Genomic DNA, 22190 nt, shown 5'->3' with positions numbered 1-22190 from the left:
ACATCCACACTATACACACACACTCACAATACACACTGTACACACACATCCACACTATACACACACTCACAATACACACTATACACACACATCCACACTATACACACACTCACAATACACACTGTACACACACATCCACACTAAACACAGCACACTATACACACACTCATAATACACACTATACACACATCCACACTATACACACACTCACAATACACACTATACACACACATCCACACTGTACACATACTCACACATCCACACTATACACAGCACACTATATGCACACTCACAATACACACTACACACACACATCCACACTATACACACACATCCACACTGTACACACACACAATACATTCTGTACACACACATCCACACTATATACACACACTCACAATATACACTGTACACACACTTCCACACTATACACAGCTCACTATACACATACAATACACACTATACACACACATCCACACTGTACACACACTCACACATCCACACTATACACACACATCTACACTATACACACACTCACAATATACACTATACACACATCCACATTATACACACACAGTACACACTATACACACATCCACACTATACACTCACGCTCACAATACACACTGTACACACACATCCACACTTTACACATATACTCACAATACACACTGTACAGACACATCCACACTATACACACATGCTCACAATACACACTGTACACACACATCCACACTTTACACATATACTCACAATACACACTGTACACACACATCCACACTTTACACATATACTCACAATACACACTGTACACACACATCCACACTTTACATGCACACTCGTAATACACACTATACACACACTCATAATACATGCTATATGCACTCTAACAATACACACTATATACACACGCTCACAATACACACTGTATACACACATGCTCACAATACACACTATACAAACATCCACACTATGCACACACTCACAATACACACTATACACACATCCACACTGTACACATACTCACAATACATGCTATACACACATGCACACTATACACACTCACACACACTCATACACACACACCCACACTATACACACATACACTCACACTATACACACACTCATAATACACACTATATACACACACAATACATGCTATATACACACTCACATACACAATCATACACATCCACACTATACCCACATTATATATGCACACTGTCACAATATACACACTCACACGTATCCACACTCCTACACACACAGGGCTTCAAAAAGTCCTGGACAATTGCATTAAAGGATAATGTGGATTGTTTGTGAATGTTTTAAAGCCCCATCTCTCTGCATAATGGTCAGCCTTCCATAGCCAAGGGCTCTGTATGCCTCCTAGGCTTCATATCCGAGTCACGGCACCATTATGTCGCTCCCCCATTCGCGGAGGAACGACACTGGACCCTGCGCTGTTCTTTTGTCTGCTCGGCCCTTCCCGGGTTTGCTGCTGGTCCTTCCCGGGTTGGCTGCCGACTCCTCCACCTCCATGGAGGGGCGGTTCCCCCTGCCACTTTCCCCACTTCCGCGGGGGAGCGGCACACCGCCGGCCGGCTCTCTTGGGGGCTCTCTTGGGGGCTGCTCAGGTGTTCCTTCAGGTGTTCCTTCAGATGTTCCTGGTGCATGTTGTCTCTCTCCTCCTTTATAGTCCTCTTCCACCAATTCCAACTCTGCTACCCACACGCCGAGCATGCTGCTCTCCTCCAATCAGGAGCAGGATCAGCTCCTGCAGCTTGTCAAACTGATGAGGCAGCTGCGTAGAGGTTGTTTGGTCTCTCTCTCTCAGCGCCATATTGTGGGAGAGCAGATGCATAGAATAAGTCTTAATTCCAGTAACTTAGTCTAGTCTCAGTTGCTCCCCACAGCTCTGCACCCACAAATTCCACTAAATGGCAATCGCAAACACCCACGTTGGTCCTGAACATACACAGACCTTTTTTCTTGTTACTATTCCCTAAATCAACCAGTACAGCATCTATGTACACTGTATCAGGTGTCGTAGCAATCTAGAGAAAAGCTCAGGGGTGAGGAGTGCTCGTGTGCAGGCTCTGGGTAAACACTGCACCATTTTATCGGGGGACTTGAACATCTCTGGATTTTGCGTCTATGGAGACCCTGGAAGCAGTCCCCGGTGGGTACCCAGGGTGACTGTTTATACAAGGCATAGGTCTGTCACTGCTGCTTGTACAAAGAAGCCCCGGAAGGCACCTAACAAGCTAATAAGCATAACTGAAATGTGGGGAAGAAAGTAAGAGTGGCTTTTTTGCTGTAAACCTTTTTATATCATTCTGATTTTCGAACCATATGAAAAAGTGCCTACCTCAAAAGAATTAAAAAAAATAAATAAAAGGGAGTTTTGGAGTCTGCTCCAGGCCAGTTGGCCATGACCTAGATGATGATGGAGATTCACAGACTGAAAAAACCGGAGCCACGAAGGCGATGCGCGGATCTTCAGCGGCACAAATCGTGGGGAACCCAGGCAGGAAGGCAAGGGCTCCCAGCTTCACAGAAGAAATACGCACGCGGGGTTCATGCTCAATAACGTAACAACATTTATTTCTCTGTTAAAGTTAGTAGTTCTTAACAAGATACACACGTGGAACTTTTAACTCTTAACAACAAACTTTCTTAACGGATGTGGTCATTTTAACAGGGGAGTGAGGGACTGTGGGGCAGACAGACAGGTTAAAGGGGCAGAAGCGAATGAGTAACACACACCCAAGCAGCAAAGGCCTAGCACTCAGAGCACGCGGCCACGGCCGAGAGGAACCCGGTACAGGTTTGTGCTCGTGATGAGCTCATAGCTCCTCTGGCCCTGCAGTTCAGGTTTCTAGAAGGCAGGGCTGCTGGCCAGGGTCCACACAGGCCCAGTTGGAACAGAGCAAGCCTGAAGGAGGAGCAGCAGAGCAGACAGGCCTGTGGGCAGGGCTGGGAGAGGTGGGAAAACGTGGAAGCGATCCGGGAAGCCAGGGTTGGGGCTACCTGGGAGCAGGCTGGCCAACCGGGGGGGGGGGGGCTCAGGCAGGGGAGTGGGATGTGTCTGAGCACCCCCAGTTTGCACTGGAGTGTTGGCCACAGCGAGTTCCAGAGAAGTAGGAGCTGGGACTGCAGGGAAGTGGAGGGGTATATGGCTGAAAAGGATGGGGAGAAGATCGCCCTGCAGGTCCGGACACAGGCAACGAGGCTGGGGCCACCAGGTCACTGTTGGGCATGGCACCCGGGGAGAGGCCCAGGACACAATGCCCGCCTCCGTCATCTCGGGTTTGATGATGGGGTCCTATTTCATCCACAGGAAGAAGAGCTCAAGGGGAGCCAACCGGGGGCCCTGAGACCAGTCAGGCGCCTGTGTCTCCTGGGTCCCTAACCACTCCACGGGCGATCACACGCTGTTCTGGTGGCTGCTCAGCCGGTCAGGCCACAGCTCCCCAACAAGGCGGGCGGGGGCCGACAGGGACGGGCGAAAAGGGAGGGGGACCGAGAAGTCTTGCTCCCGTCTGCGCCTGCGGGATCCACGTTTCTCAGAAGGCGGAAGGCGGGCCGAACGTGACGTGGACCTTTGTTTTTACAACAAATGGTCATTCCAGAAGAAGCGCAGCAGCACCTGAACTCTTCTGAAGAAAAATAGGACAAAACGAGGCAGGGCATCCCTGCCATCCAGCGGAAGAGCCTGTTTTCAGAGAGAGGGAAGAGAGCGTTAAGAAAGCGAAAGCAACCAAGAAACCCGAAGTTTAAAGCAATAGACAACAGCGGCTCCATCCTGGCTGCTCCGTGAGTGGCACGAGCCGAAGGGGCTGAGCATTGCAGGCGTCCCGGCCTCTGTGTGGCCCGCTGAGTTCTCCCGCAGTGACCACCAGCCATTTGCGCACTCTGGCCAGCTCCTCTGTCCCCAACCCCCACGACGCTTAGGGAGGCCTCCCCAGGAAGCCAGCAGGCTTTCGAGGGTACAGAGCGGGCGTGGGTGGATGAAGGGAATAAAGTTGCGGGTGACAAGGCTCACCGGAGCAGTGAGTTAGCGCCACTGTTTTCCTGTGGGGACATCAGGAGGAGGAGGCTGAGGGGCAGACCCAAACGCGGTCCCCACTGGGCAGCCGCATGTGGCTGCTATGCCCGGGGCTCTTCCGTGGCGTCACCTCCCTCACAAGGACTGCAAGGCCCTCTGCCTGAGCCGTTCACGTCCATGTCACGTTCGGCCTCCTCCCTTTCCCTCTCTCATCTTCAGCCACTCCAGCCTCCATGCACGCCAGGCCCGCTCCTGCCCCAGGGCCTTTGCTGCCTGCCTGCCTCTGATGTCCCCACTGCCACGTCCCCCATCTCTTCCCAGGTTTTCCTCAGAAATCACCTTCTCCGGGACGCCTTCTCCTCACTCCTTTTCCTCAAGATCGCAACCTTGAGGCCGGCACTGTGCCGTGGCGGGTAAAGCCGCCACCTGCAGTGCTGGCAGCCCATTTGGGCGCCGGTTCTAGTCCCAGCTGCTCCACTTCCGATTCAGCTCTCTGCTGTGGCCTGGGAAAGCAGTGGAAGATGGCCCAAGTCCTTGGGCTTCTGCATCCACATGGGAAGACCTGGAGGAAGCTCCTGGCTGCTGCTTCAGATCGGCACAGCTCCGGCCATTGTGGCCAATTGAGGAGTGAACCAGCGGATGGAAAATCTCTCTCTTTCTGCCTCTCTTTCTCTTTCTGTGTAACTCTGACTTTCAAGTAAAATAAATAAATCTTAAAAAAAAAAAAAAAGATTGCAACTCTCCCTTCAGCCTTGTTTGCTTTTTCTCCAAAACAGCCGCCCCCACCTGATCCCCTCAACCCTTTGTCTCCCTTATGAACTCTGAAATCGGGCAGCTTTGTCTTTTGACTGCTGCCATATCTCCAGCACTTAACCAGGGCCTGACGCACAGCAGGTGCTCAACAAATATTAATTCACTGACTGACTGAATGAATGAGAAATCGTTAGCAGCAAGCTCAGCAATCCAGATTATGTTTTGTCAGGACTGGAAATCGTTAAAGGAAAACCAAATGCATTTCCTCCCGGTGTGGCAGAAGAGAAAAGAGCCTTGCACCCTTAAGTCCAGCTTTGCCACTTAGAAGCTGAGTGGTCTCAGACAGGTTACACAGTCTGTCTGATACTCAGCTTCTCCTGAAACACCCGTGATGTAACTCACAGGACTGTTGGGAGAACTAAATTGTTCAGTCACTGTTAAGGGACAGGCGTTTGGCATAGCAATTAGAACACACACAGCCCGCATCCGAGTGTCTGGGTTCAAGGCCCAGCTCTGCTCCAGATCCCAGCTCCTGGCTCACACATGCCTTGAGAACAGCAGGTGTTCTCTCAGGTAGTTGGGTTCCCGCCACCCACGTGGGAGACCTGCATTGAGTCCCTGGCTCCTGGCTTCAGCCTGGCCCAGCCCTGGCTGTTGTAGGCATTTAAGGAGTGAACAAGCTAAGGGAGATCCCTTTCTCTCTCTCTCTCCTTCTCTCTCTCTCTCTCTCTCCCTCTCCCTCTCCCTCTCCCTCTCCCTCTCCCTCTCCCTCTCCCTCTCCCTCTCCCTCTCCCTCTGCCTCTCTGTGTCTCTGCTTCTCAAACAGATAAGTTGGGGCGGCTGACATTGTGGGGCAGCAGGTTAAGCATCAGCTTATGCTGCTGCCATCCCATATCGGAGTGCCAGTTTGAGTCCTGGCTGCTCTGCTTGCAATCCAACTTTCCACTAAGGGAAGGCAGCAGATGATGGCCAAGTAGTTGGGCCCCAACATCAACATAGGAGACTTGTTTGGAGTTCCTGGTTCCTGGCTTCGGCTATTGCAACCATCTGGGGAGTGAACCAGAGAAGGAAAGATTCTGTGTGTGTGTGTGTGTGTGTGTGTGTATGTTGTTCTGCCTTTCAAAGAAATAATACGTATTTTTAAAAATAAATAGTAAACTTAATAAGTGAAAGTCTGTTTCCCTTCCCTTTTTCTAACAAACTAAGAAAAACATTCCTGTATCAATCAGGGTCACAGAGGAAGCAGATGGCACAGTCAAATTAGGCTAATGCAGGGAGGGGAAATGAGAGACTGCCCATGGAGGCGTGGGGAAACCACGGGACCGTGCAGGCCCCAGGGCTGTTTCCAGCAGAATTGTAACAGCTCCTAGGAGAAAAATGCCGCAGGCACCGCATTTAAGACCCCAGAGGCAACGAGAAGCCCGTTTTAGAACACATTTTATACTTAGAAAAATGACAGGCCCCAGATTTAAAAGAAACAAAACAGGTGCTTGAACAAAAATCCCTGCGAGAGAACAAAAACCGTAAACAGTTGAGGAGACAGAAATAAAAGGTGGCGAGCTCCTTGCTGGCAGTGCCCAGGGCAGACTGGCCACTTCTGGGAGTGCATCTGCAGCAGGAAGACTTCCAGAGTCCCCGCGACAGCCTGGCTAAGCAGGCACCAAAGGCAAACAGTGAAGCCCTGTTCCCTGCCAGGCGTGACATCCCGCAAAGGCGCTCACAGTTTTAGAGCCAAACACAGGAGGAGCTTTCTGAATTACCATTATTGTTTACTGGTTTGTTTATTTATATGAGAGGCAGAGTTACAGAGAGAGGAAGAGACAGAGAGGTCCTCCATCTGCTGGTTCACTCCCCAAATGGCTGCAACAGCCGCAGCTGGGCTGATCCAAAGCCAGGAGCCAGGAGCTTCCTCCAGGTCTCCCATGCAGGTGCAGGGGCCCAAGGACTTGGGCCATCCTCCACTGCTTTCTCAGGCCACAGCAGAGAGCTGGACTGGAAGTGGAGCAGCTGGGACTCAAACAGGCAGAGGCTTAACCTACTACACCACAGCACTGGCCCTGGGACATGATATCTTTAAAAGTCTGGGTTGCAGCCAGTTTGTAAAATACTGCAAGAAAAGCTGGAAAAGGCTAAGGTCAGACACATAGATCCATGGAATAGAACTGAGAGTCCAGAAACACACCCTCACACTCACAGCCAATTGACTTCCAACAAGGCTGCCAGGAGAAGCCAATGGGGCTTTTCAATAGTGGATGCTGGGACAGCTGTATAACCACATTAGAACAACAACAACAAAAAGTTGTATTTCTAACTCAAGCCATATAGAAAAATAAACTTCAAATGGATCAAAGATCCAAATTTAATAACTAGAACTATAAAGCTCTTAGAAGAAAACATAAGAGTAAATCTTCATGACCTTGAATTAGGCAATTATTTCTTAGATACAACACCAAAAGCACTAGCTACAAAAGAAGAGATAGATAACTTGAACTTTATCAAAATTAAAAAGTTTTCTGCTTCAAGGAACATCATCTAGGAAAGTGAAAGGACAACCTACTGAGTTGGGCGAAATATTTACAAATCACTTAACTGACACCTGGAATACATAATTAACTTCTTCAAGTCAGTAATAAAAAGACAAAGCTGTATCTCTTGTCCAAAGAAAAGATGTGCTTGGCTAGCAATCGGGAAGATGCAAATCAAAACCACAGTGAGATACCACTTCTCACAGCCCAGGCTGGCTGTGTTCACAGGCAATGATAAATGTTGGACCAGGAAGCAGAAAACCGGAACCCTCCTGCACTGCTGCTGGGCCACAGTCCAAAACGGTGCAACCACTTTGGAAAACAGCCTGGAAGTCCCCTAAAATGAAACATAGAGTGGTCACATGACCCAGCACCTCCTTCTCTAGGTGTATTCCCCAGAGAGTTAAAGGCATGGGGGCCCCACTGTGGCACGGCGGGTTAAGCCAACTCCTGCAACACCAGCATCCCAATGGGCACTGGTTTGATTCCCGGCTGCTCCACTTCCAACCCAGGTCCCTGCTAATGTGTGTGGGAAAGCAGTGGAAGATGGGCCAAGTGCTTGGCCCCTGCCCCTACATGGGAGACCTGGGTGGAGTTCCTAGCCCCTGGCTTCAGCTTTTTTTTTTTTTTTTAAAGACTTTGAGTGAAATAAGCTTCACCAAAAGGCTATATACTGTGCTGCTCTACTTACATTAAATGCCCCAAATATCTCTGTCTCTACATTTCCCTTTCTGTGTAACTCTGCCTTTCAAATAAATAAATAAATCTTTAAAAAATAACAACTGGGGCCAGCATTGTGGCATAGTAGGTAAAGCCACCATCTATGATGCTGGCATCTCATATGGGCACCAGTTCGTGTCCCAGCTGCTCCACTTTCAATACTAATAGCTCCCTGCTAATAGCTTAGGAAAAGCAGCAGAGGATGCCCCAAGTTCTTGGGTCTCTGCTACCTACGTGGGAGACCTGGATGAAGCTCCTGGATCCTGGCTTTGGCCTGGTCTAGCCCTGGCCATTGTGGCCATTTGCGGAATAAACCATCAGATGGAAGATCTCTCTCTCTCTCTCTCTCTCTCTGTAACTCTGAGAACAAATAAACACATCTTAAAAACAACAGAACAACAACAACAATAATAATAGGGGCCATTGCTGTGGCACAGCAGGTAAAGCTTCCACCTGCAGTGCTGGCATCCCATGGGAGTGCTGGTTCAAGTCCTGGCTGCTCCACTTCCAATCCAACTCCCTGGTAAATGTGCTTGGGAAAGCAGTGGAGCCTGACCCAGGTGCTTGAAGACCAGATGGAGTTCTAGGCTCAGGCTTCTGCCTGACCCAGCCCTGCTAGTTGCCGTCATTTGGAGAGTGAGCCAGTGGTTGGAGGATCTCTCTGTCTCTGTCTCTGTCTCTCTCTATATATATAACTCTGTCTTCCAAATAATAAATCTTTTTTTTTTTTTTTTTGACAGGCAGAGTGGACAGTGAGAGAGAGAGACAGAGAGAAAGGTCTTCCTTTGCCGTTGGTTCACCCTCCAATGGCCGCCGCGGCCGGCGCGCTGCGGCCGGTGCACCGCACTGATCCGATGGCAGGAGCCAGGAGCCAGGTGCTTTTCCTGGTCTCCCATGGGGTGCAGGGCCCAAGCACCTGGGCCATCCTCCACTGCACTCCCTGGCCACAGCAGAGAGCTGGCCTGGAAGAGGGGCAACCGGGACAGAATCCGGCGCCCCGACTGGGACTAGAACCTGGTGTGCCGGCGCCGCTAGGCGGAGGATTAGCCTAGTGAGCTGCGGCGCCGGCCTATAATAAATCTTTTTTTAAAAAGATGCCCCAAATAGGCAAATGAATAGAGACAGAAAGAAAATTGGTGGGGAGGACACAGGCTCACTGAGGACAGCCTGTGGAGGCAGTGATGGGGATTAACAAGAGTCCTCACCGGCCGTGAAGTGAAGGGAAGAAGCTGGGCTCTGAGGCACAGCCAGCCCTCCACCATGGGCCGCCATGCAATGGTTCCTCCTCTGTTGCCCACTGCAGGTTGTTCTAGAGGAAAACTAGGCTAGCTGTGGGTGTCATCACCCCCAAGATTTCAAACAGTAGCCTTTTAGTCTTTCCTAATTCCCTTATCATCTCTAACCATAATCAGAAGTCCCTGGGGGCGCGACTCGAGCCACAGCCTTCGGGTTGGTTTAAGGAGGGGAAGCCAGAGCTAAGGCACAGCTTCTGCTCCAACTGCACATTAGATTCACCCCGGGGAGCTAGGAAAATGCCAGTTACATCAGAATGTCCCAGAGGTGGGCCCTGGCATCTCTAGTAGCTAAAACTCCATAGGCAATTCTAATCCTACTGTGCGAGGGTGCATCAGTTTCTCCCTAATTGATGTGCACACGGATCCCCTGGGCCATGTGCAAAAAGGCCCATTCTGGCTTGTGACTTCCTGGTGGTGTGGGCAGGATTTTGAGCATCTAACCAGGTCCCTGGGGATGCTGCTGCTGCCAGTCCACGGATCACAGCGAGGGTAGCAAGGATGACAGCAAACGCTGGCCTTGACACAGGCTCACGATTTTTAGATCTGCTGATTGTGTGTGGCATTGTTGGTCCCAGAGCTCTGACCACTCCTGGGCACCTTGGCCACGGGGCAGCAATTGCTTGCTGTCTTTGCTCTTTCCTCCCACCTGACAGGCCCTTGCTGGGAAAAAGGAAGTCTCACCTCTTGAACCATCCTGTGATTGATGCTGTCCCCAATGAGTCTCAATTGTATGGCCAACTTCTGAATTATCTCTTCCTGGTGATGGTTCTGGCCGATGCTATTCTCTTTGGGCTGAGAAGGGGGGTTGTGATCTGCATTGACAGGAAAGAGTTTGAAAGAGAAAACTCTATTAACCATGGGTAAAATGATTCACCACTAGTTACTGAAAACTACATCAGACAATGAGAGAGATGAAACCCAATCACGAAAATAATTATCAAAAGGCAAAACCTGGGAGCATGGTAGTTAAAACCCCATTTGGGACACACACATCCCATATTAGAGTGCCTGGGTTCAGTCCTGCTTTCTGCTAATACACACCCTACGAGGCAGCAGGTGATGGTTCAAAAAGTCAGGACGCTGCCACTCATATGATGGGAGACGTGGATTGAGTCCCTGGCTCCCAGTCTCAGCATGGCCCAGCCCTGGCTGTTGTGAGCATTTCGGGAGTGAACCGCAGATAGAAGTTCACTTGCTCTCTCTCTCTTCCTGTCAAATAAAATAATCTTTTAAGAAATTAAAACTGTTTGTTTATTTATTTATTTTTAAAGATTTACTTACTTATTTTTTTTATTTGACAGATAGAGTTAGACAGTGAGAGAGACAGAGAGAAAGGTCTTCCTTCCATTGGTTCACCCCCCAAATGGCCGCTACAGCCGGCACTGCGCTGATCCGAAGCCAGGAGCCAGGAGCCTGGTGCTTCCTCCTGGTCTCCCATGCGGGCACAGGGGCCCAAACAACTGGGCCATCCTCCACTGCCTTCCTGGGCTACAGCAGAGAGCGGCACTGGAAGAGGAGCAACCGGGACTAGAACCCGGTGTCCATATGGGATGCCAGCGCCACAGGCAGAGGATTAACCAAGTGAGCCACAGCGCCAGCCCCACTTACTTATTTTTGAAAGAGTTACAGAGAGGAGACAGAGAGATCTTCTATCCACTGGTTGGCTCCCCAGATGGCCACAACAGCCAGCACTGGGCCAGGCTGAAGTTAGGAGTCAGAAGCTTCATCTGGGTCTCCCACATGGGTGGCAAGGACCCACACACTAGGAATGTCCTCTGCTGCTTTTCAGAAGGCCATTAGTAGGGAGCAGGATCAGAAGTGGATCAGCCTGGGGCCGGCGCTGTGGCGTAGCAGGTAAAGCTGCTGCCTGCAGCGCTGGCATTCCATATGGGTGCCAGTTCAAGTCCTGGCTGCTCCACTTCCAATCCAGCTCTCTGCTATGGCCTGAGAAAGCAGTAGAAGATGGCCCAAGTCCTTGGGCCCCTGCACCCGTGAGGAAGACTTGGAAGAAGCTCCTGACTCCTGGCTTCGGATTGGTGCAGCTCTGGTCATTAGTGGCCCACTGGGGAGTGAACCAGCAGGTGGAAGACCTCTCTCTCTCTCTCTCTCTCTGCCTCTCCTCTCTCTGTGTATCTCTAACTTTCAAATTAATTAATTAATTAATTAATTTAAAAAGAAATGGATCAGCTAGGACACGAACCCGGCACCCGTATGGGATGCTGGTGTTGGCAGCTTTACCTGCTGTGCCCCAGGACCTTTTATTTTTTAAGGCCTGCCCTCAAAGCAATGGGCATTTGGTGCAGTGGTTACAACACTGCTTGGAATGCTCACATCCCACATCGCAGTGCCTGTGTTAGAGTCCCAGCTCCACTTCCAGTTCCAGCTTCCTGTTAATGCACACTGGGAAGCAGCAGATGGCGGCTCAAGTGCTTGGGTCCTTGCCACCAATGTGGGAGGCCTCGACTGAGTTCTCAACTGTTGGCTTCAATCTGGTCCAACGAGAGCTATTGCATGCACGTGGGAAGTGAACCAGGTGACAGGAAATTCCTTCTCTCTCTCTCTCTCTCTCCCTCTCTCCCTCCCTTTTTCTCTGCCTTTCTAATATATTGAAAATTTAAAAAAAATCAAAGAGCCCAGGGTAAGAAAGAAAAATACACAACTTATGATTTACTAGGTTAGAGCAAGAGTGAGGTTTGCACAGAGGGGCCAGGAAGATGTCCCAAAGGAGCTGACAGCTGAGCTGAGTCCTGAAGTTTGAAGGATGGCCAGGAATTATCCAGGAGGGGCCAGCGCTGGGGCTTGGCAGGTGAAGCCATGGCCTACAATGCCAGTATCCCACTTGGGCATCGGTTTGTGTCCCAGCTGTTCCACTTCTGATCAAGCTCTCGGCTATGGCCTGAGAAAGCAGTAGAGGATGGCCCAAGTCCTTGGGTCCCTGCACCCACGTGGGAGACCTGGAAGAAGCTCCTGGCTCCTGGCTTCAGATCAGCTCATCTCTGGCTGTTGCAGTCATTTGGGGAGTGAACCAGCAGATGGAAGACCTCTCTCTCTCTCTCTCTCTGGTTCTACCTCTCTCTGTAACTCTGCCTTTCAAATAAATAAAATAAATAATAAATCTTTTTTTAAAAAATTAAGCGCCTGAGGTAGGCACTTGGCCTACAGCATATGGCCTGGATTCAGCATCCAACTCCAGCTTCCAGTTAATGTGGACGCTGGGAGGCAACAATGATGGCTCAAGTAATTGGGTCCCTGCCACTCATGTTGGAGACCTGGACTGAGTTCCTGGCTCCACGCGGTAGCCCTGGATACACACTTTTTTAAAATATTGAGCCTTTACACTGAAGTTGGATCTACATTAAAAAAAAAAAAAAAGTAAGTAAACTTCCTGATAATGGGAGGTTGTGTCTGGGGTTCTGTCCATTTACTTCATAAAAGTTAATGTAAAATGGGTTGAGAGCTCTGCTACGGCCCACCCGCATATGGCATTACTTGCTAGCTGAAGAGAGCTGGTGCCCCTGCCCTGTGACATTTGCACACCAAGACAGCGACACCATCATATTACAACATTGTAGCCAGAGAATATTCAGGTCATATATTGGAGGCAAGTGAGAGTCTTCTGACAAGATCATCAGACTGAAGGAAATAAGGGTCAAAATTGGCATTATTTTTGAAGAGTTGGATTTTGAATGTCCAGAGGACAAAAGTATCCCACCTAATACAATAAGGACTACTGAAAAGTTATGTGACTATATAAGCACACATGGTTCTGAAAATAAAACCTGAATCTAAATGGCCTCGTAAGAAATTTGGACAGAAGTCTCGTGTGTAATCTCTACTTAATTCCTTTGTAAGGCAGATCATCCTCCCAGTGTTGGAGCCTTCCGCCACGGCTGTGTGGCGAGGGCCCTGCAGGGGCACCAGTGCCAGCTGTCCTGGTTGCCTTGAGGGAAGTTCCTAAGCAAACCTGCTCCGAATCGGCGTGCAAGTGTCTTCCACAGCCACTTATAATGTAAATATTATATTGTCTCCTGTGCTGGTCTGTCGCTCCCCCTCTTCGTGGAGGAGCAACACTGAACCCTGCGCTGTTCTTTCTGTCTGCTCGGCCCTCCCCGGGTTTGCTGCTGGTTCTTCCCGGGTTGGCTACTATCCCTTCCACCTCCGTGGAAGGGCAGTTCCCCCTGGCCGCATTCCCCACTTCCGCAGGGGAGCGGCACACCGCCGGCCGGTTCTCTCGGGGGCTGCACGGGTTCCCTTAGATGTTCCCCATAGATGTTTCTGGTGCATGCCGTCTCTCTCCTCCTTTATAGTCCTCCTCCGCCAATCCCAACTCGGCTGAGTACGCTGCTCTCCAATCAGGAGCAAGTCCTACAGTTAATTGGTTGAACTGGAGGCAGCTGTGCGGAAGCTGTTTACTTCTCTCCCAGCGCCATATTGTGGGAGAGCAGATGCATAGAATAAGTCCTAATTCGAGTAACTTAGTCTAGTCCGGATTGCTCCCCACAGATCCCCCTTTCTTTTTATTTTTTAGCGTTGATACGCGCCTGTCTTCGGTGTCCCGCGGAACACACTCTGCTCTACTTGCTAGAGTTGCCACAGGCTCTTACAAGTCCTATCAATCAGGAAAACCGAATCCGGGTCCTCTCTTCGCCATTGTGAGGAGGTTTTTAGGCGCTGATGCGTGCCTGTGTTCGGTGCCCTGCAGCGCATGCTCTGGTCGAGCCTGCAGGGGCTTACAAGCTCTATCAGGCAAACCGAATCCAAGCCTTCTAATTGGCATGTTGAGGGGAGGCCTTATTTTTCTCTATTTCTCTATCTCCGGGCATTCCTACCTCTCCCATTTCACTTCTATCTTCCAGCATTCCCATTTCTCTTTTACTTCACTTCCAAACTTCTGTTTCTCTTATCCCTGCGGCTTTCCGGCACCTCGCCCCGCCGGCGGGTTCCCGGCTCTGCGCCGCTTCAGCCCGCGCGCCTCTCTGCGCGGCTTCCCGGCTTTGCGCGGTCCGCGGTCTCCACGCTTAACCCTTTCGCGTCTGAACCACGGCCTACGCCAGCGTTCCCTATCTATTCACGCCCCGTGCTCTCTCTGCACGCGGCGGCTTCCGCGAGTAACACGGCGTAGCTTGCGTCTCCGCCACTAGGATTCAATCTAAGTTCCCCGGGCTAGCCTGGCGAATTCAACCCAGCGTACGTCTCCGCCCCACGATTTGGCTTCCCGTCCTTTGCTCCCCGGGCTAATCAGACGGATCCCAATCTGGCTTGCGTCTCAGCTTCTGGTTTTAACTTTTCGCCCCCTATTCCCGGGCTAACTTGAGAATCCCAAAGTGGCTTTCGTTTCCGCCTTGGCCTGCCCCCCGCGGCTTCAATTTCCCTAACATTTTTCTCTACCCGGTATGTTTCCCCAAGCTTTCCTCCAACAATATTCCTCCCTCATTTCTCCTGGCCTCTCCCCACAGTCCGCGTCCGAGTCTGTTTGTTCTAGCTTTCACTTTCGCTTTCGACCTTAGAGATTTCTCCCAGCTTCCCCCCGTAGTCCGTATCCGAGTCTATGCCTAGGCTTTCAATAGCTTCTTCCGGCTCCTTTTTCGTCCGGCTTTTCCCTAGGCTGTTTGCTAGTCTCTCTCTCCGGTATTTTCCCAATTCTTCCCGTTTCTTCCCGTTTCTTCCCTCCTAAGTTTGCTATCCGTCCTAGGTTTCCTATCCGAGTCAGGTTTCCTATCCGAGCTAGGTTTCCTATCCGAGTCACGGCACCATTATGTCGCTCCCCCTCTTCGTGGAGGAGCAACACTGAACCCTGCGCTGTTCTTTCTGTCTGCTCGGCCCTCCCCGGGTTTGCTGCTGGTTCTTCCCGGGTTGGCTACTATCCCTTCCACCTCCGTGGAAGGGCAGTTCCCCCTGGCCGCATTCCCCACTTCCGCAGGGGAGCGGCACACCGCCGGCCGGTTCTCTCGGGGGCTGCACGGGTTCCCTTAGATGTTCCCCATAGATGTTTCTGGTGCATGCCGTCTCTCTCCTCCTTTATAGTCCTCCTCCGCCAATCCCAACTCGGCTGAGTACGCTGCTCTCCAATCAGGAGCAAGTCCTACAGTTAATTGGTTGAACTGGAGGCAGCTGTGCGGAAGCTGTTTACTTCTCTCCCAGCGCCATATTGTGGGAGAGCAGATGCATAGAATAAGTCCTAATTCGAGTAACTTAGTCTAGTCCGGATTGCTCCCCACACTGGTCCTCCTGCATACTCCCGATTTCATTCACTGAAAATGGGAGTTGGGCAACTTCTGGTTCAAGACTGAGCACAAACATTGGCTTCTCCTCCCTGAATCCCCTCCAAGACATCACCAAAATGGAGTAGAAAAAAGAAGAAAGCCAAAACACTGAACAGGATGGGAGTCCCAGCCAACAGCAGATGAGTGGGCTGTACACGTTTCTGGAGGCAGGAAGCAGATGGGACAAGATGTGGACAAGTGAATCAGGCAGAGAAAAGTCCAAGGACCCAGCTCAGGGGCTCCTGAGGCTTAGAAGCCTGTCTATCCCATGGAGACTGGGAGGCTGCGAGGGGGAGAGAGATGTGACCCTTACAGGAGGGCTGATGCGGGAACAAGAGCCCCGCCTGGCACCCTTGGCACCCCCAGCCCAGTGTACTCAGCACAGATCGCAGGCACAAAAGCCCCAGAAGAGTCAGTCTTCTGGCTAGCACTTAAGATTCCAGCTGAGATGGCCATATCCCCTGTCAGAGTGTCTGGGTTCCAGGCCCCACCTAAGCTACTGGCTCCAACTGCTTGCCGATGCGAACCCTGGGAAGCAGCATGTGATGGCTCAAGGAGTTGGGTTCTCAAGTAGTTGGAGACCTGGCTTGAATACCTGGCTACATGGCTTCAGCTCAGCTCAGCTCAGCTCCAGTCCAGCTCTCTGCTGTGGCCCGGGAGGACAGTGGAGGATGGCCCAGTTGTTTGGGCCCTGCACCCACATGGGAGACCAGGAGAAAGCACCTGGCTCCTGGCTTTGGATCAGCGCAGCGTGTCGGCCATAGAGGCCATTTTGGGGGTGAACCAACGGAAGTTGCTCAAAATGCAACTCCGCTGCCTGTCATTTGAGTTCTCTATTGTTGTCTGCAAGAGTATCTTGAAACATACACATATTGGGGCCAGCATTGTGGCGCAGCAGGTTAAGCCACTGCTTGTGACGCCGGCATTCTATATCAGAGTGGCAGGTCCACTTCCAATGTCTCTCTCACTGTCCACTCTGCCTGTCAAAAACAAAAATAAACAAACAAACAAACAAAAAACAGGGGGCTGGTGCTGTGGTTTAGCCCATAAAACCATCGCCTGCAGTGCCAGCACCCCTATGGGTGCCTGTTCAATACCTGGCTGCTTCACTTCCAATCCAGCTCTCTGCTATGGCCTGGGAAAGCAGTAGAAGATGGCCCAAGTCCTTGGGCCCCTGCACCCATGTGGAAGACCTGGAAGAAGCTCCTGGCTTCTGGCTTTGGATCGGCCCAGCTCTGGCTGTTGTAGCCACTTGGGGAGTGAACCAGTGGATGGAAGACTTCCTTTCTCTCTGTATCTCCCTCTGCTTCTGCCTCTCTGTAACTCTGCTTTGCAAATAAATAAATAAATCTTTAAAAACAAATAGAAGAACAAACACAACTCCCAAGATGATTCCAACCTGCATCCACAGCGGAGGATCACTGACCTAGAAAATGGGAAGACACGGTCAGCTAAACTTTTCCTTCCGGGAAAGGGAGAGTGAAATGCGGTGGGGGTGAAGGTGAAGGGCTGGATGCAGACTTTGCACTCAGTCAACAGAGATCTTTTAGAGGGCCTGTGTGTTGCAGGCACTGGTCCAAACCCTTTGTCACCGTAAGCTCTCTGTACTAGCTGATTTGTCCCCATAGACATGAATTGCTTTGATTCAAAAAAAGTTTAAAGCAGCAACAATGCAGGGTCGTTACCCAAATTCACACTTTTAAATACATTGGGCACCCAACAGGATCCACTTCTGCCTGGGTGGAGAGGTCAGCCACCTACACAGGGTGACACGGCTGGAAACTAAACACCTTGGGGGAAGTGGTCAGGTTGCGAGCTGACTGGGCGAAGGTGAGGGCCCTGGGGAGCACCCGCCCCACTTCCACCGCCATACACACCCGCAAGGCCCCCCAACTGCGTCTCAAAGGTCCCACCAGAGCTCCTGGACCCCAGCACAGAGTTAAGAGTGGAGAGGAGATAGTGTCAGGGAGGGCCAGAGTCCCAGCACATGGATCCGCCTCAGCAATGGGTAAGCCTGTAGGTAGCCTACACGGTAGGTAAAATACATGGCCTTCAGATCAAAATGCAACTCCACTGCCTGTCATTTGAGTTCTCTATTGTTGTCTGCAAGAGTATCTTGAAACATACACATATTGGGGCCAGCATTGTGGCACAGCAGGTTAAGCCACTGCTTACGATGCCGGCATTCTATACAGAGTGGTGGGTCCACTTCCAGCACAGCTCCCTGCTAATGTGCCTGGGAAAGCAGTGGAAGATGGCCCCAGTGCTTGGACCCCTGCTACCCACGTGGGGAACCTGGATGGTGTTCCAGGCTTCCAGCTTCTGCCTGGCCCAACCCTATTTGGGGAGTGAACCAGCAGGTGGAAGACCTCTCTCTCTCTCTCTCTCTCTCTCTCTCTAACTCTGCCTTTCAAATAATTAATCTGCTAAAAATACACATATTAATGAGATTCCCACCTCATCAGCCATCAGCAGAGAAGAAATGATGACACCAGTAAGGACTAGAGCTCACCCAGCAGAGAAGGAAGGGAACGGAGTGGGGAGACCCTCCAAAAACTCCACCGGCTTCAAAATGGGTCTAGGGGCGGGCCTGCCTGTGCTAATCAAAAGCATATTGATCTGCAGCTGTTAGTGTAACAGATTAACTGTCACCTGGGAAAGATCTGCATTAGGAAAATGAAATATAAATTGAATAAGTTTCAAAAATGGACATTGGAGGACTTATTTTGGCACAGTGGGTTAAGCAGCCTCCTACAATGCCAGCATCCATGTAGGTGCCAGTTTGAGTCCTTGCTGCTCCACTTCAGATCCAGCTCCCTGCTAATGCATGCTGGAGGGCAGTGGAGGATAGCCCAAGTCCTTGAGCCCCTGTACCCATGTGGGAGACCTGGAAGAAGCTCCTGGTTCCTGGCTCCTGGCTCATCCCTGTCCATTGTGGCCATTTGGGCAATGAACCAGCAGATGGAAGACATCTCTCTCTCTCTCTCTAATTCTGCCTTTCAAATAAATAAAACAAACTGGAGCCAGATATCAAACCTAGGTACCCTGATGCAGGATACAGGTGTCCTAACCAATCTTATCTGGTAGGCCAGACACCCATGCCAAGAAAATATATTTTCTTTTTTTTTAAACTTCTATTTAATAAGGGAAATATATTTTCTAAGCAAACACTTACAGCACTTCCAATGTGTCAACCACTGTTATAAGACGTTTACAATCAATAAATCAATTCTTGTTTGTTTGTAAGTACAGTTCTCAAATTTTAAAATATCTCAGAAATTTCAGAATTGTGGCTATGTCGAAAAATACCTTTGTTCTGAGCAGACAGTACGTGGAAATACTTAGGGATGAAATGAAATGATTTCTCACAAATGGCTTAGCAAAAAAAAATCTGTGTGCATGTATTCACAGGTGTGTAGAGAAAGATGGAGAAAATAAGTCAAATGTGGCAAAACATTAAACAAAAAAAGCGAGTCCATGTGAAGTGTTTGATTAGCTATAGACTCACTGTTGCAAATTTCTGGAGATTTAAAATTTTCCAAGACACACATTGCGGGCAGAAAATGTACCACAGAACAGTTCTTAATCTACAAGTAAAGCTTTAATTCATGTCTAATCTCTTTAGGTGGTTTCTCAGAGCCCTTAGAACGTAAGTGAAGTTACTCATCCAGCCGCCTTACTCTTCTCGACAACAGTCTCTTCATCTGACCACAGCTTATCTTCAAGGGTTTCTTGAAAACTCCTTTCCCTAAGATACCTTTTCAGTCTTCCAAAAAGAATGTGATCTCTCACTTTGAACGTGTGCAGCACTTTTTAGCGCTCTACATTTTGTGATCATTGTATGCTTTTTATTATATTCACTATATAATGCATATTAATTATATATGCCAACATACTTCCCTATTTAGATGTACTCTATCTACAACAATAATCACAGGTTACAGCAAGACACTCCCTAAAAGCTAGGAATTAAAAGGAAAGACGTGTCTTCTGGGAACTAGGAGGCGAGATGGACGTATGCCCAGAGAAGGGCTGTCATGGCAAGAGAAGCTGCCAGCTCCCCCTGCGCCTGCGCCCCTCCCCTCCTGGGGTGTCCGTCCTGGGTTACACCCGGGAGAAACGTCCTCTGATTTCCAGGGGAGGCCCACGTCCCGTTACGGCGTCTGGGCCTCCTCATAGGACTTAGGGCGCCACACTGAAGGCTTCTAAGTGCGTCTGCCTGCCCCGTGCCGTCTATACCAGACCCCACGCGCCAGGAGGGAAGAACCTGCCTTCTGCCCCTTCCTATCGATCACGGTCACCGTTCTGCCCACCCCGCACGGCGGTGGCGGCAGGGCCAGCCTTGACCCACCCTCCGTTCCCTTCCCTTCCCTTCCCTTCAGGGACGCGTCAGAGGGGCTGCTCTGGGCTTCCCACATCCCTACCAGCCCTCGGCTCTTCTAAGAAAAAGTGGCTTCAAGTTCCCCGATCAGAAAATGAACGTATTTCCCCCGCCCGAGTTAACGTTTCTCTGTGTCGATTTCCCCAAAGTAAGAAATCCCGGCTTTAGCGAGTCATTTTCCAGGCATCGGACGGCTGGTGATTTCCGTCGTGGGTCTCAGTGTCACAGCCCGGACAAAAGCCCCCGGGGGACGAGGCCGCCTGCTCGGCACGAGCTGTGCCTGGGCCCCTCCTCAGGGAACGTTTTGTAAGGTCGCCTGCTACGGAGCGCTCTCGGGCCGGACCCCGGACGCATGCCGGGGCGTGCAGAGCGCGCGCTCCGCCGGTCTGCCCGGGTCGGCCCGGGTCACGTGGGCCGGCTGCGGCCAATGGGGCGCGCGCACCGCGGCGCGAGCGGGGGCGCGCGCGATGCTCGCTCCCGGCCGCCTGCGCTGGGGGGAGCCGGAAGCCTGCGGCCGGCGGCGGGCCTCCGGCAGGGGCAGCAGGCGGATTTCGCGGCCCAACCTTCCTCCCGTGTGTCTGTCCCCTTGTGTACTGAGTTAGCGCCCCTCCTGACGCCGTCGTGACGGCACGGTGCCCCTCTCACAGCGCCCCCCCCCCAAGCCTGCAGCCCCCACCTCACCCCACCCCGTGACTGGAGCGAAATCGTGAACTGTGAGGGGAGAACCGCGCGGCTGCCGGAATAGGGGCGCAAGCGGGGTCCCCACATGCAAGGGGCCTCCCCTCGGAGGACCCCCGTGCTGCTGCTCGGCCGGCGCCAGTGGCCGCTGGGCTGAAGTCGCAGTCGCAGCTCAGCCCGTCCACGGGCGCGCGGACGGAGAGCAGGCTGTTCCAGGCTGGCCGCGCCCTCGCTCGGCCTCCGAAGCGAAGCCGTAGGTAGGAGAGGGAGTTAGGTCGACCTGGCGACGCCAGAGAGCCGTCGGCTTCCCGCGGAATCAGGCCGCGGTGGTGCGGCGAGTGTGAGCGCGCCAGGGCCACGGCAGGTCGCTGCAGCTGTGCGGGGCCCCTGCGCGTTCGCGGGGTGGGCCGTACGGTGTGTGCAGCACCTCGGGGGCAAAGGCCGAGAAACGCGCGCCCCAGAGGTGTTCTTAGGCGGCAGAACCTCAGGCTTTGAGAAATAGCTGTTGACTCTTGCCAACCAGGTAAAAGTCAGGAATTGGGGGTCTTCGCTAAAGGTGGTCAATGGCCACATCTGTGGTGGGCGAGCAACCGCCGGGATATGTGACATTTCCACTTTCTCAGTCGCATGTTAAAACTGCATAATAGTTTGAAATTCATGTTAATAGTGCCTTTCGGGGGCCCAGCATATACTGAATCTGAAAGCAGAAGACTATATATAAATTGAACCCCAACACTTTCCTTTTAATGCTCCTCAAAATATACATATTTTAATTTTCCAGCGTTTGGGAACATAGAGGACTCACACATTTTTGAAAACATTTTTTTTTTTTTGCAAAAAATAATGTCCCTCCCCTAAATGCAGAAATGCAAATATCGTTGGGTCAAGTTTAAAGACACATTTTTATTAAAAGTTGAATTTGATCTGTGTTGGCTAACTTGGGAATCATCTTAATGAGTTACCACATCAATAATTCAGGGCTGACAGAAACCAAGAGATTTAGAACCGTGAAGCAAAGTCACTTTTAGATTTTTTTGCCAACTAAGAATTTGAATGAATAAATTAACCACTATTTTCTTACAACTAACTTTTAAATAACACTTGCATATTTAATGCCCAAATTTAGGTTCCTAATACTGAGAAAAATACGTGCTAAATATAATCTTTATTTTAGTTTAATGCAAAAAAAATCTTACCTGGATTCCTTGACATGACTGGAGCTGGCCTGGAGCTGACAAGTTGGGTCATGTATGCCTTCTGAATACTATATTTTGCCCACTGTGATTTGCAACAATTTGTTACTTTGGGAGATGGATTCAGAGCTTCTGTAGGTTCATAAACAATGCTATGGTGTTTTTTCTTCTTCATGCTTTTTCCCTGTTGAAAAATATATTTTGAGAGCATTTTCTCCATTTCTCTGTAAAATATTTGAAATGTTAGATGAATATTGATGTTTTAACAGCATGGCCAGTGTTTATTCCACGTGCAAAAGGGTTCTGTATTTGGGTGGTAGGTGGAACCAGC

At 50.6% G+C, this 22190-nt stretch overlaps 1 protein-coding gene and 1 long non-coding RNA gene across 3 annotated transcripts; one reads left to right on the top strand and one right to left on the bottom strand.

Annotated features, from left to right (window-relative positions):
• Positions 1–2541: 2541 nt before the first annotated feature.
• On the top strand, positions 2542–4751 carry LOC149126677 (uncharacterized). 2 transcript variants are annotated; one of them, XR_016234634.1, is made up of 3 exons: positions 2542–2830; positions 3344–3819; positions 4373–4751. It is a non-coding gene; the product is annotated as an uncharacterized LOC149126677 (long non-coding RNA). The 2 variants fall into 2 exon arrangements; XR_016234635.1 differs by having other exon boundaries at positions 2632–2830; positions 3344–3460.
• On the bottom strand, positions 3614–22051 carry PXT1 (peroxisomal testis enriched protein 1). The gene is made up of 3 exons (XM_008263255.5): positions 21863–22051; positions 10026–10156; positions 3614–3718 (listed from the first exon to the last, which is right to left on the bottom strand). Exons 1-3 carry the CDS (start codon positions 22032–22034, stop codon positions 3614–3616), a joined length of 408 nt encoding a protein of 135 aa, XP_008261477.4. The 5' UTR covers positions 22035–22051.
• Between the last annotated feature and the right edge of the window lie 139 nt (positions 22052–22190).

Source organism: Oryctolagus cuniculus, chromosome 5, assembly GCF_051225735.1.
Source record: "Oryctolagus cuniculus isolate XC-2025 breed Fujian yellow rabbit chromosome 5, ASM5122573v1, whole genome shotgun sequence".
Lineage (NCBI taxonomy): Eukaryota > Metazoa > Chordata > Mammalia > Lagomorpha > Leporidae > Oryctolagus > Oryctolagus cuniculus.
Note: the sequence above shows the minus strand (reverse complement) of the source record. Positions and strands in the feature narration are given on the sequence as shown.

What these genes read in the sequence shown, in the direction of transcription:
- PXT1 (XM_008263255.5), bottom strand. Translation starts at nt 22,034, where the DNA reads ATGAAGAAGAAAAAACACCATAGCATTGTTTATGAACCTACAGAAGCT. An exon ending in AGTCATGTCAAGGAATCCAG is followed by an intron (nt 10,157 to 21,862) that starts GTAAGATTTTTT and finishes CTGTCAATGCAG; the next exon opens with ATCACAACCCCCCTTCTCAG. An exon ending in ATCACAGGATGGTTCAAGAG is followed by an intron (nt 3,719 to 10,025) that starts GTGAGACTTCCT and finishes CTCTGAAAACAG; the next exon opens with GCTCTTCCGCTGGATGGCAG.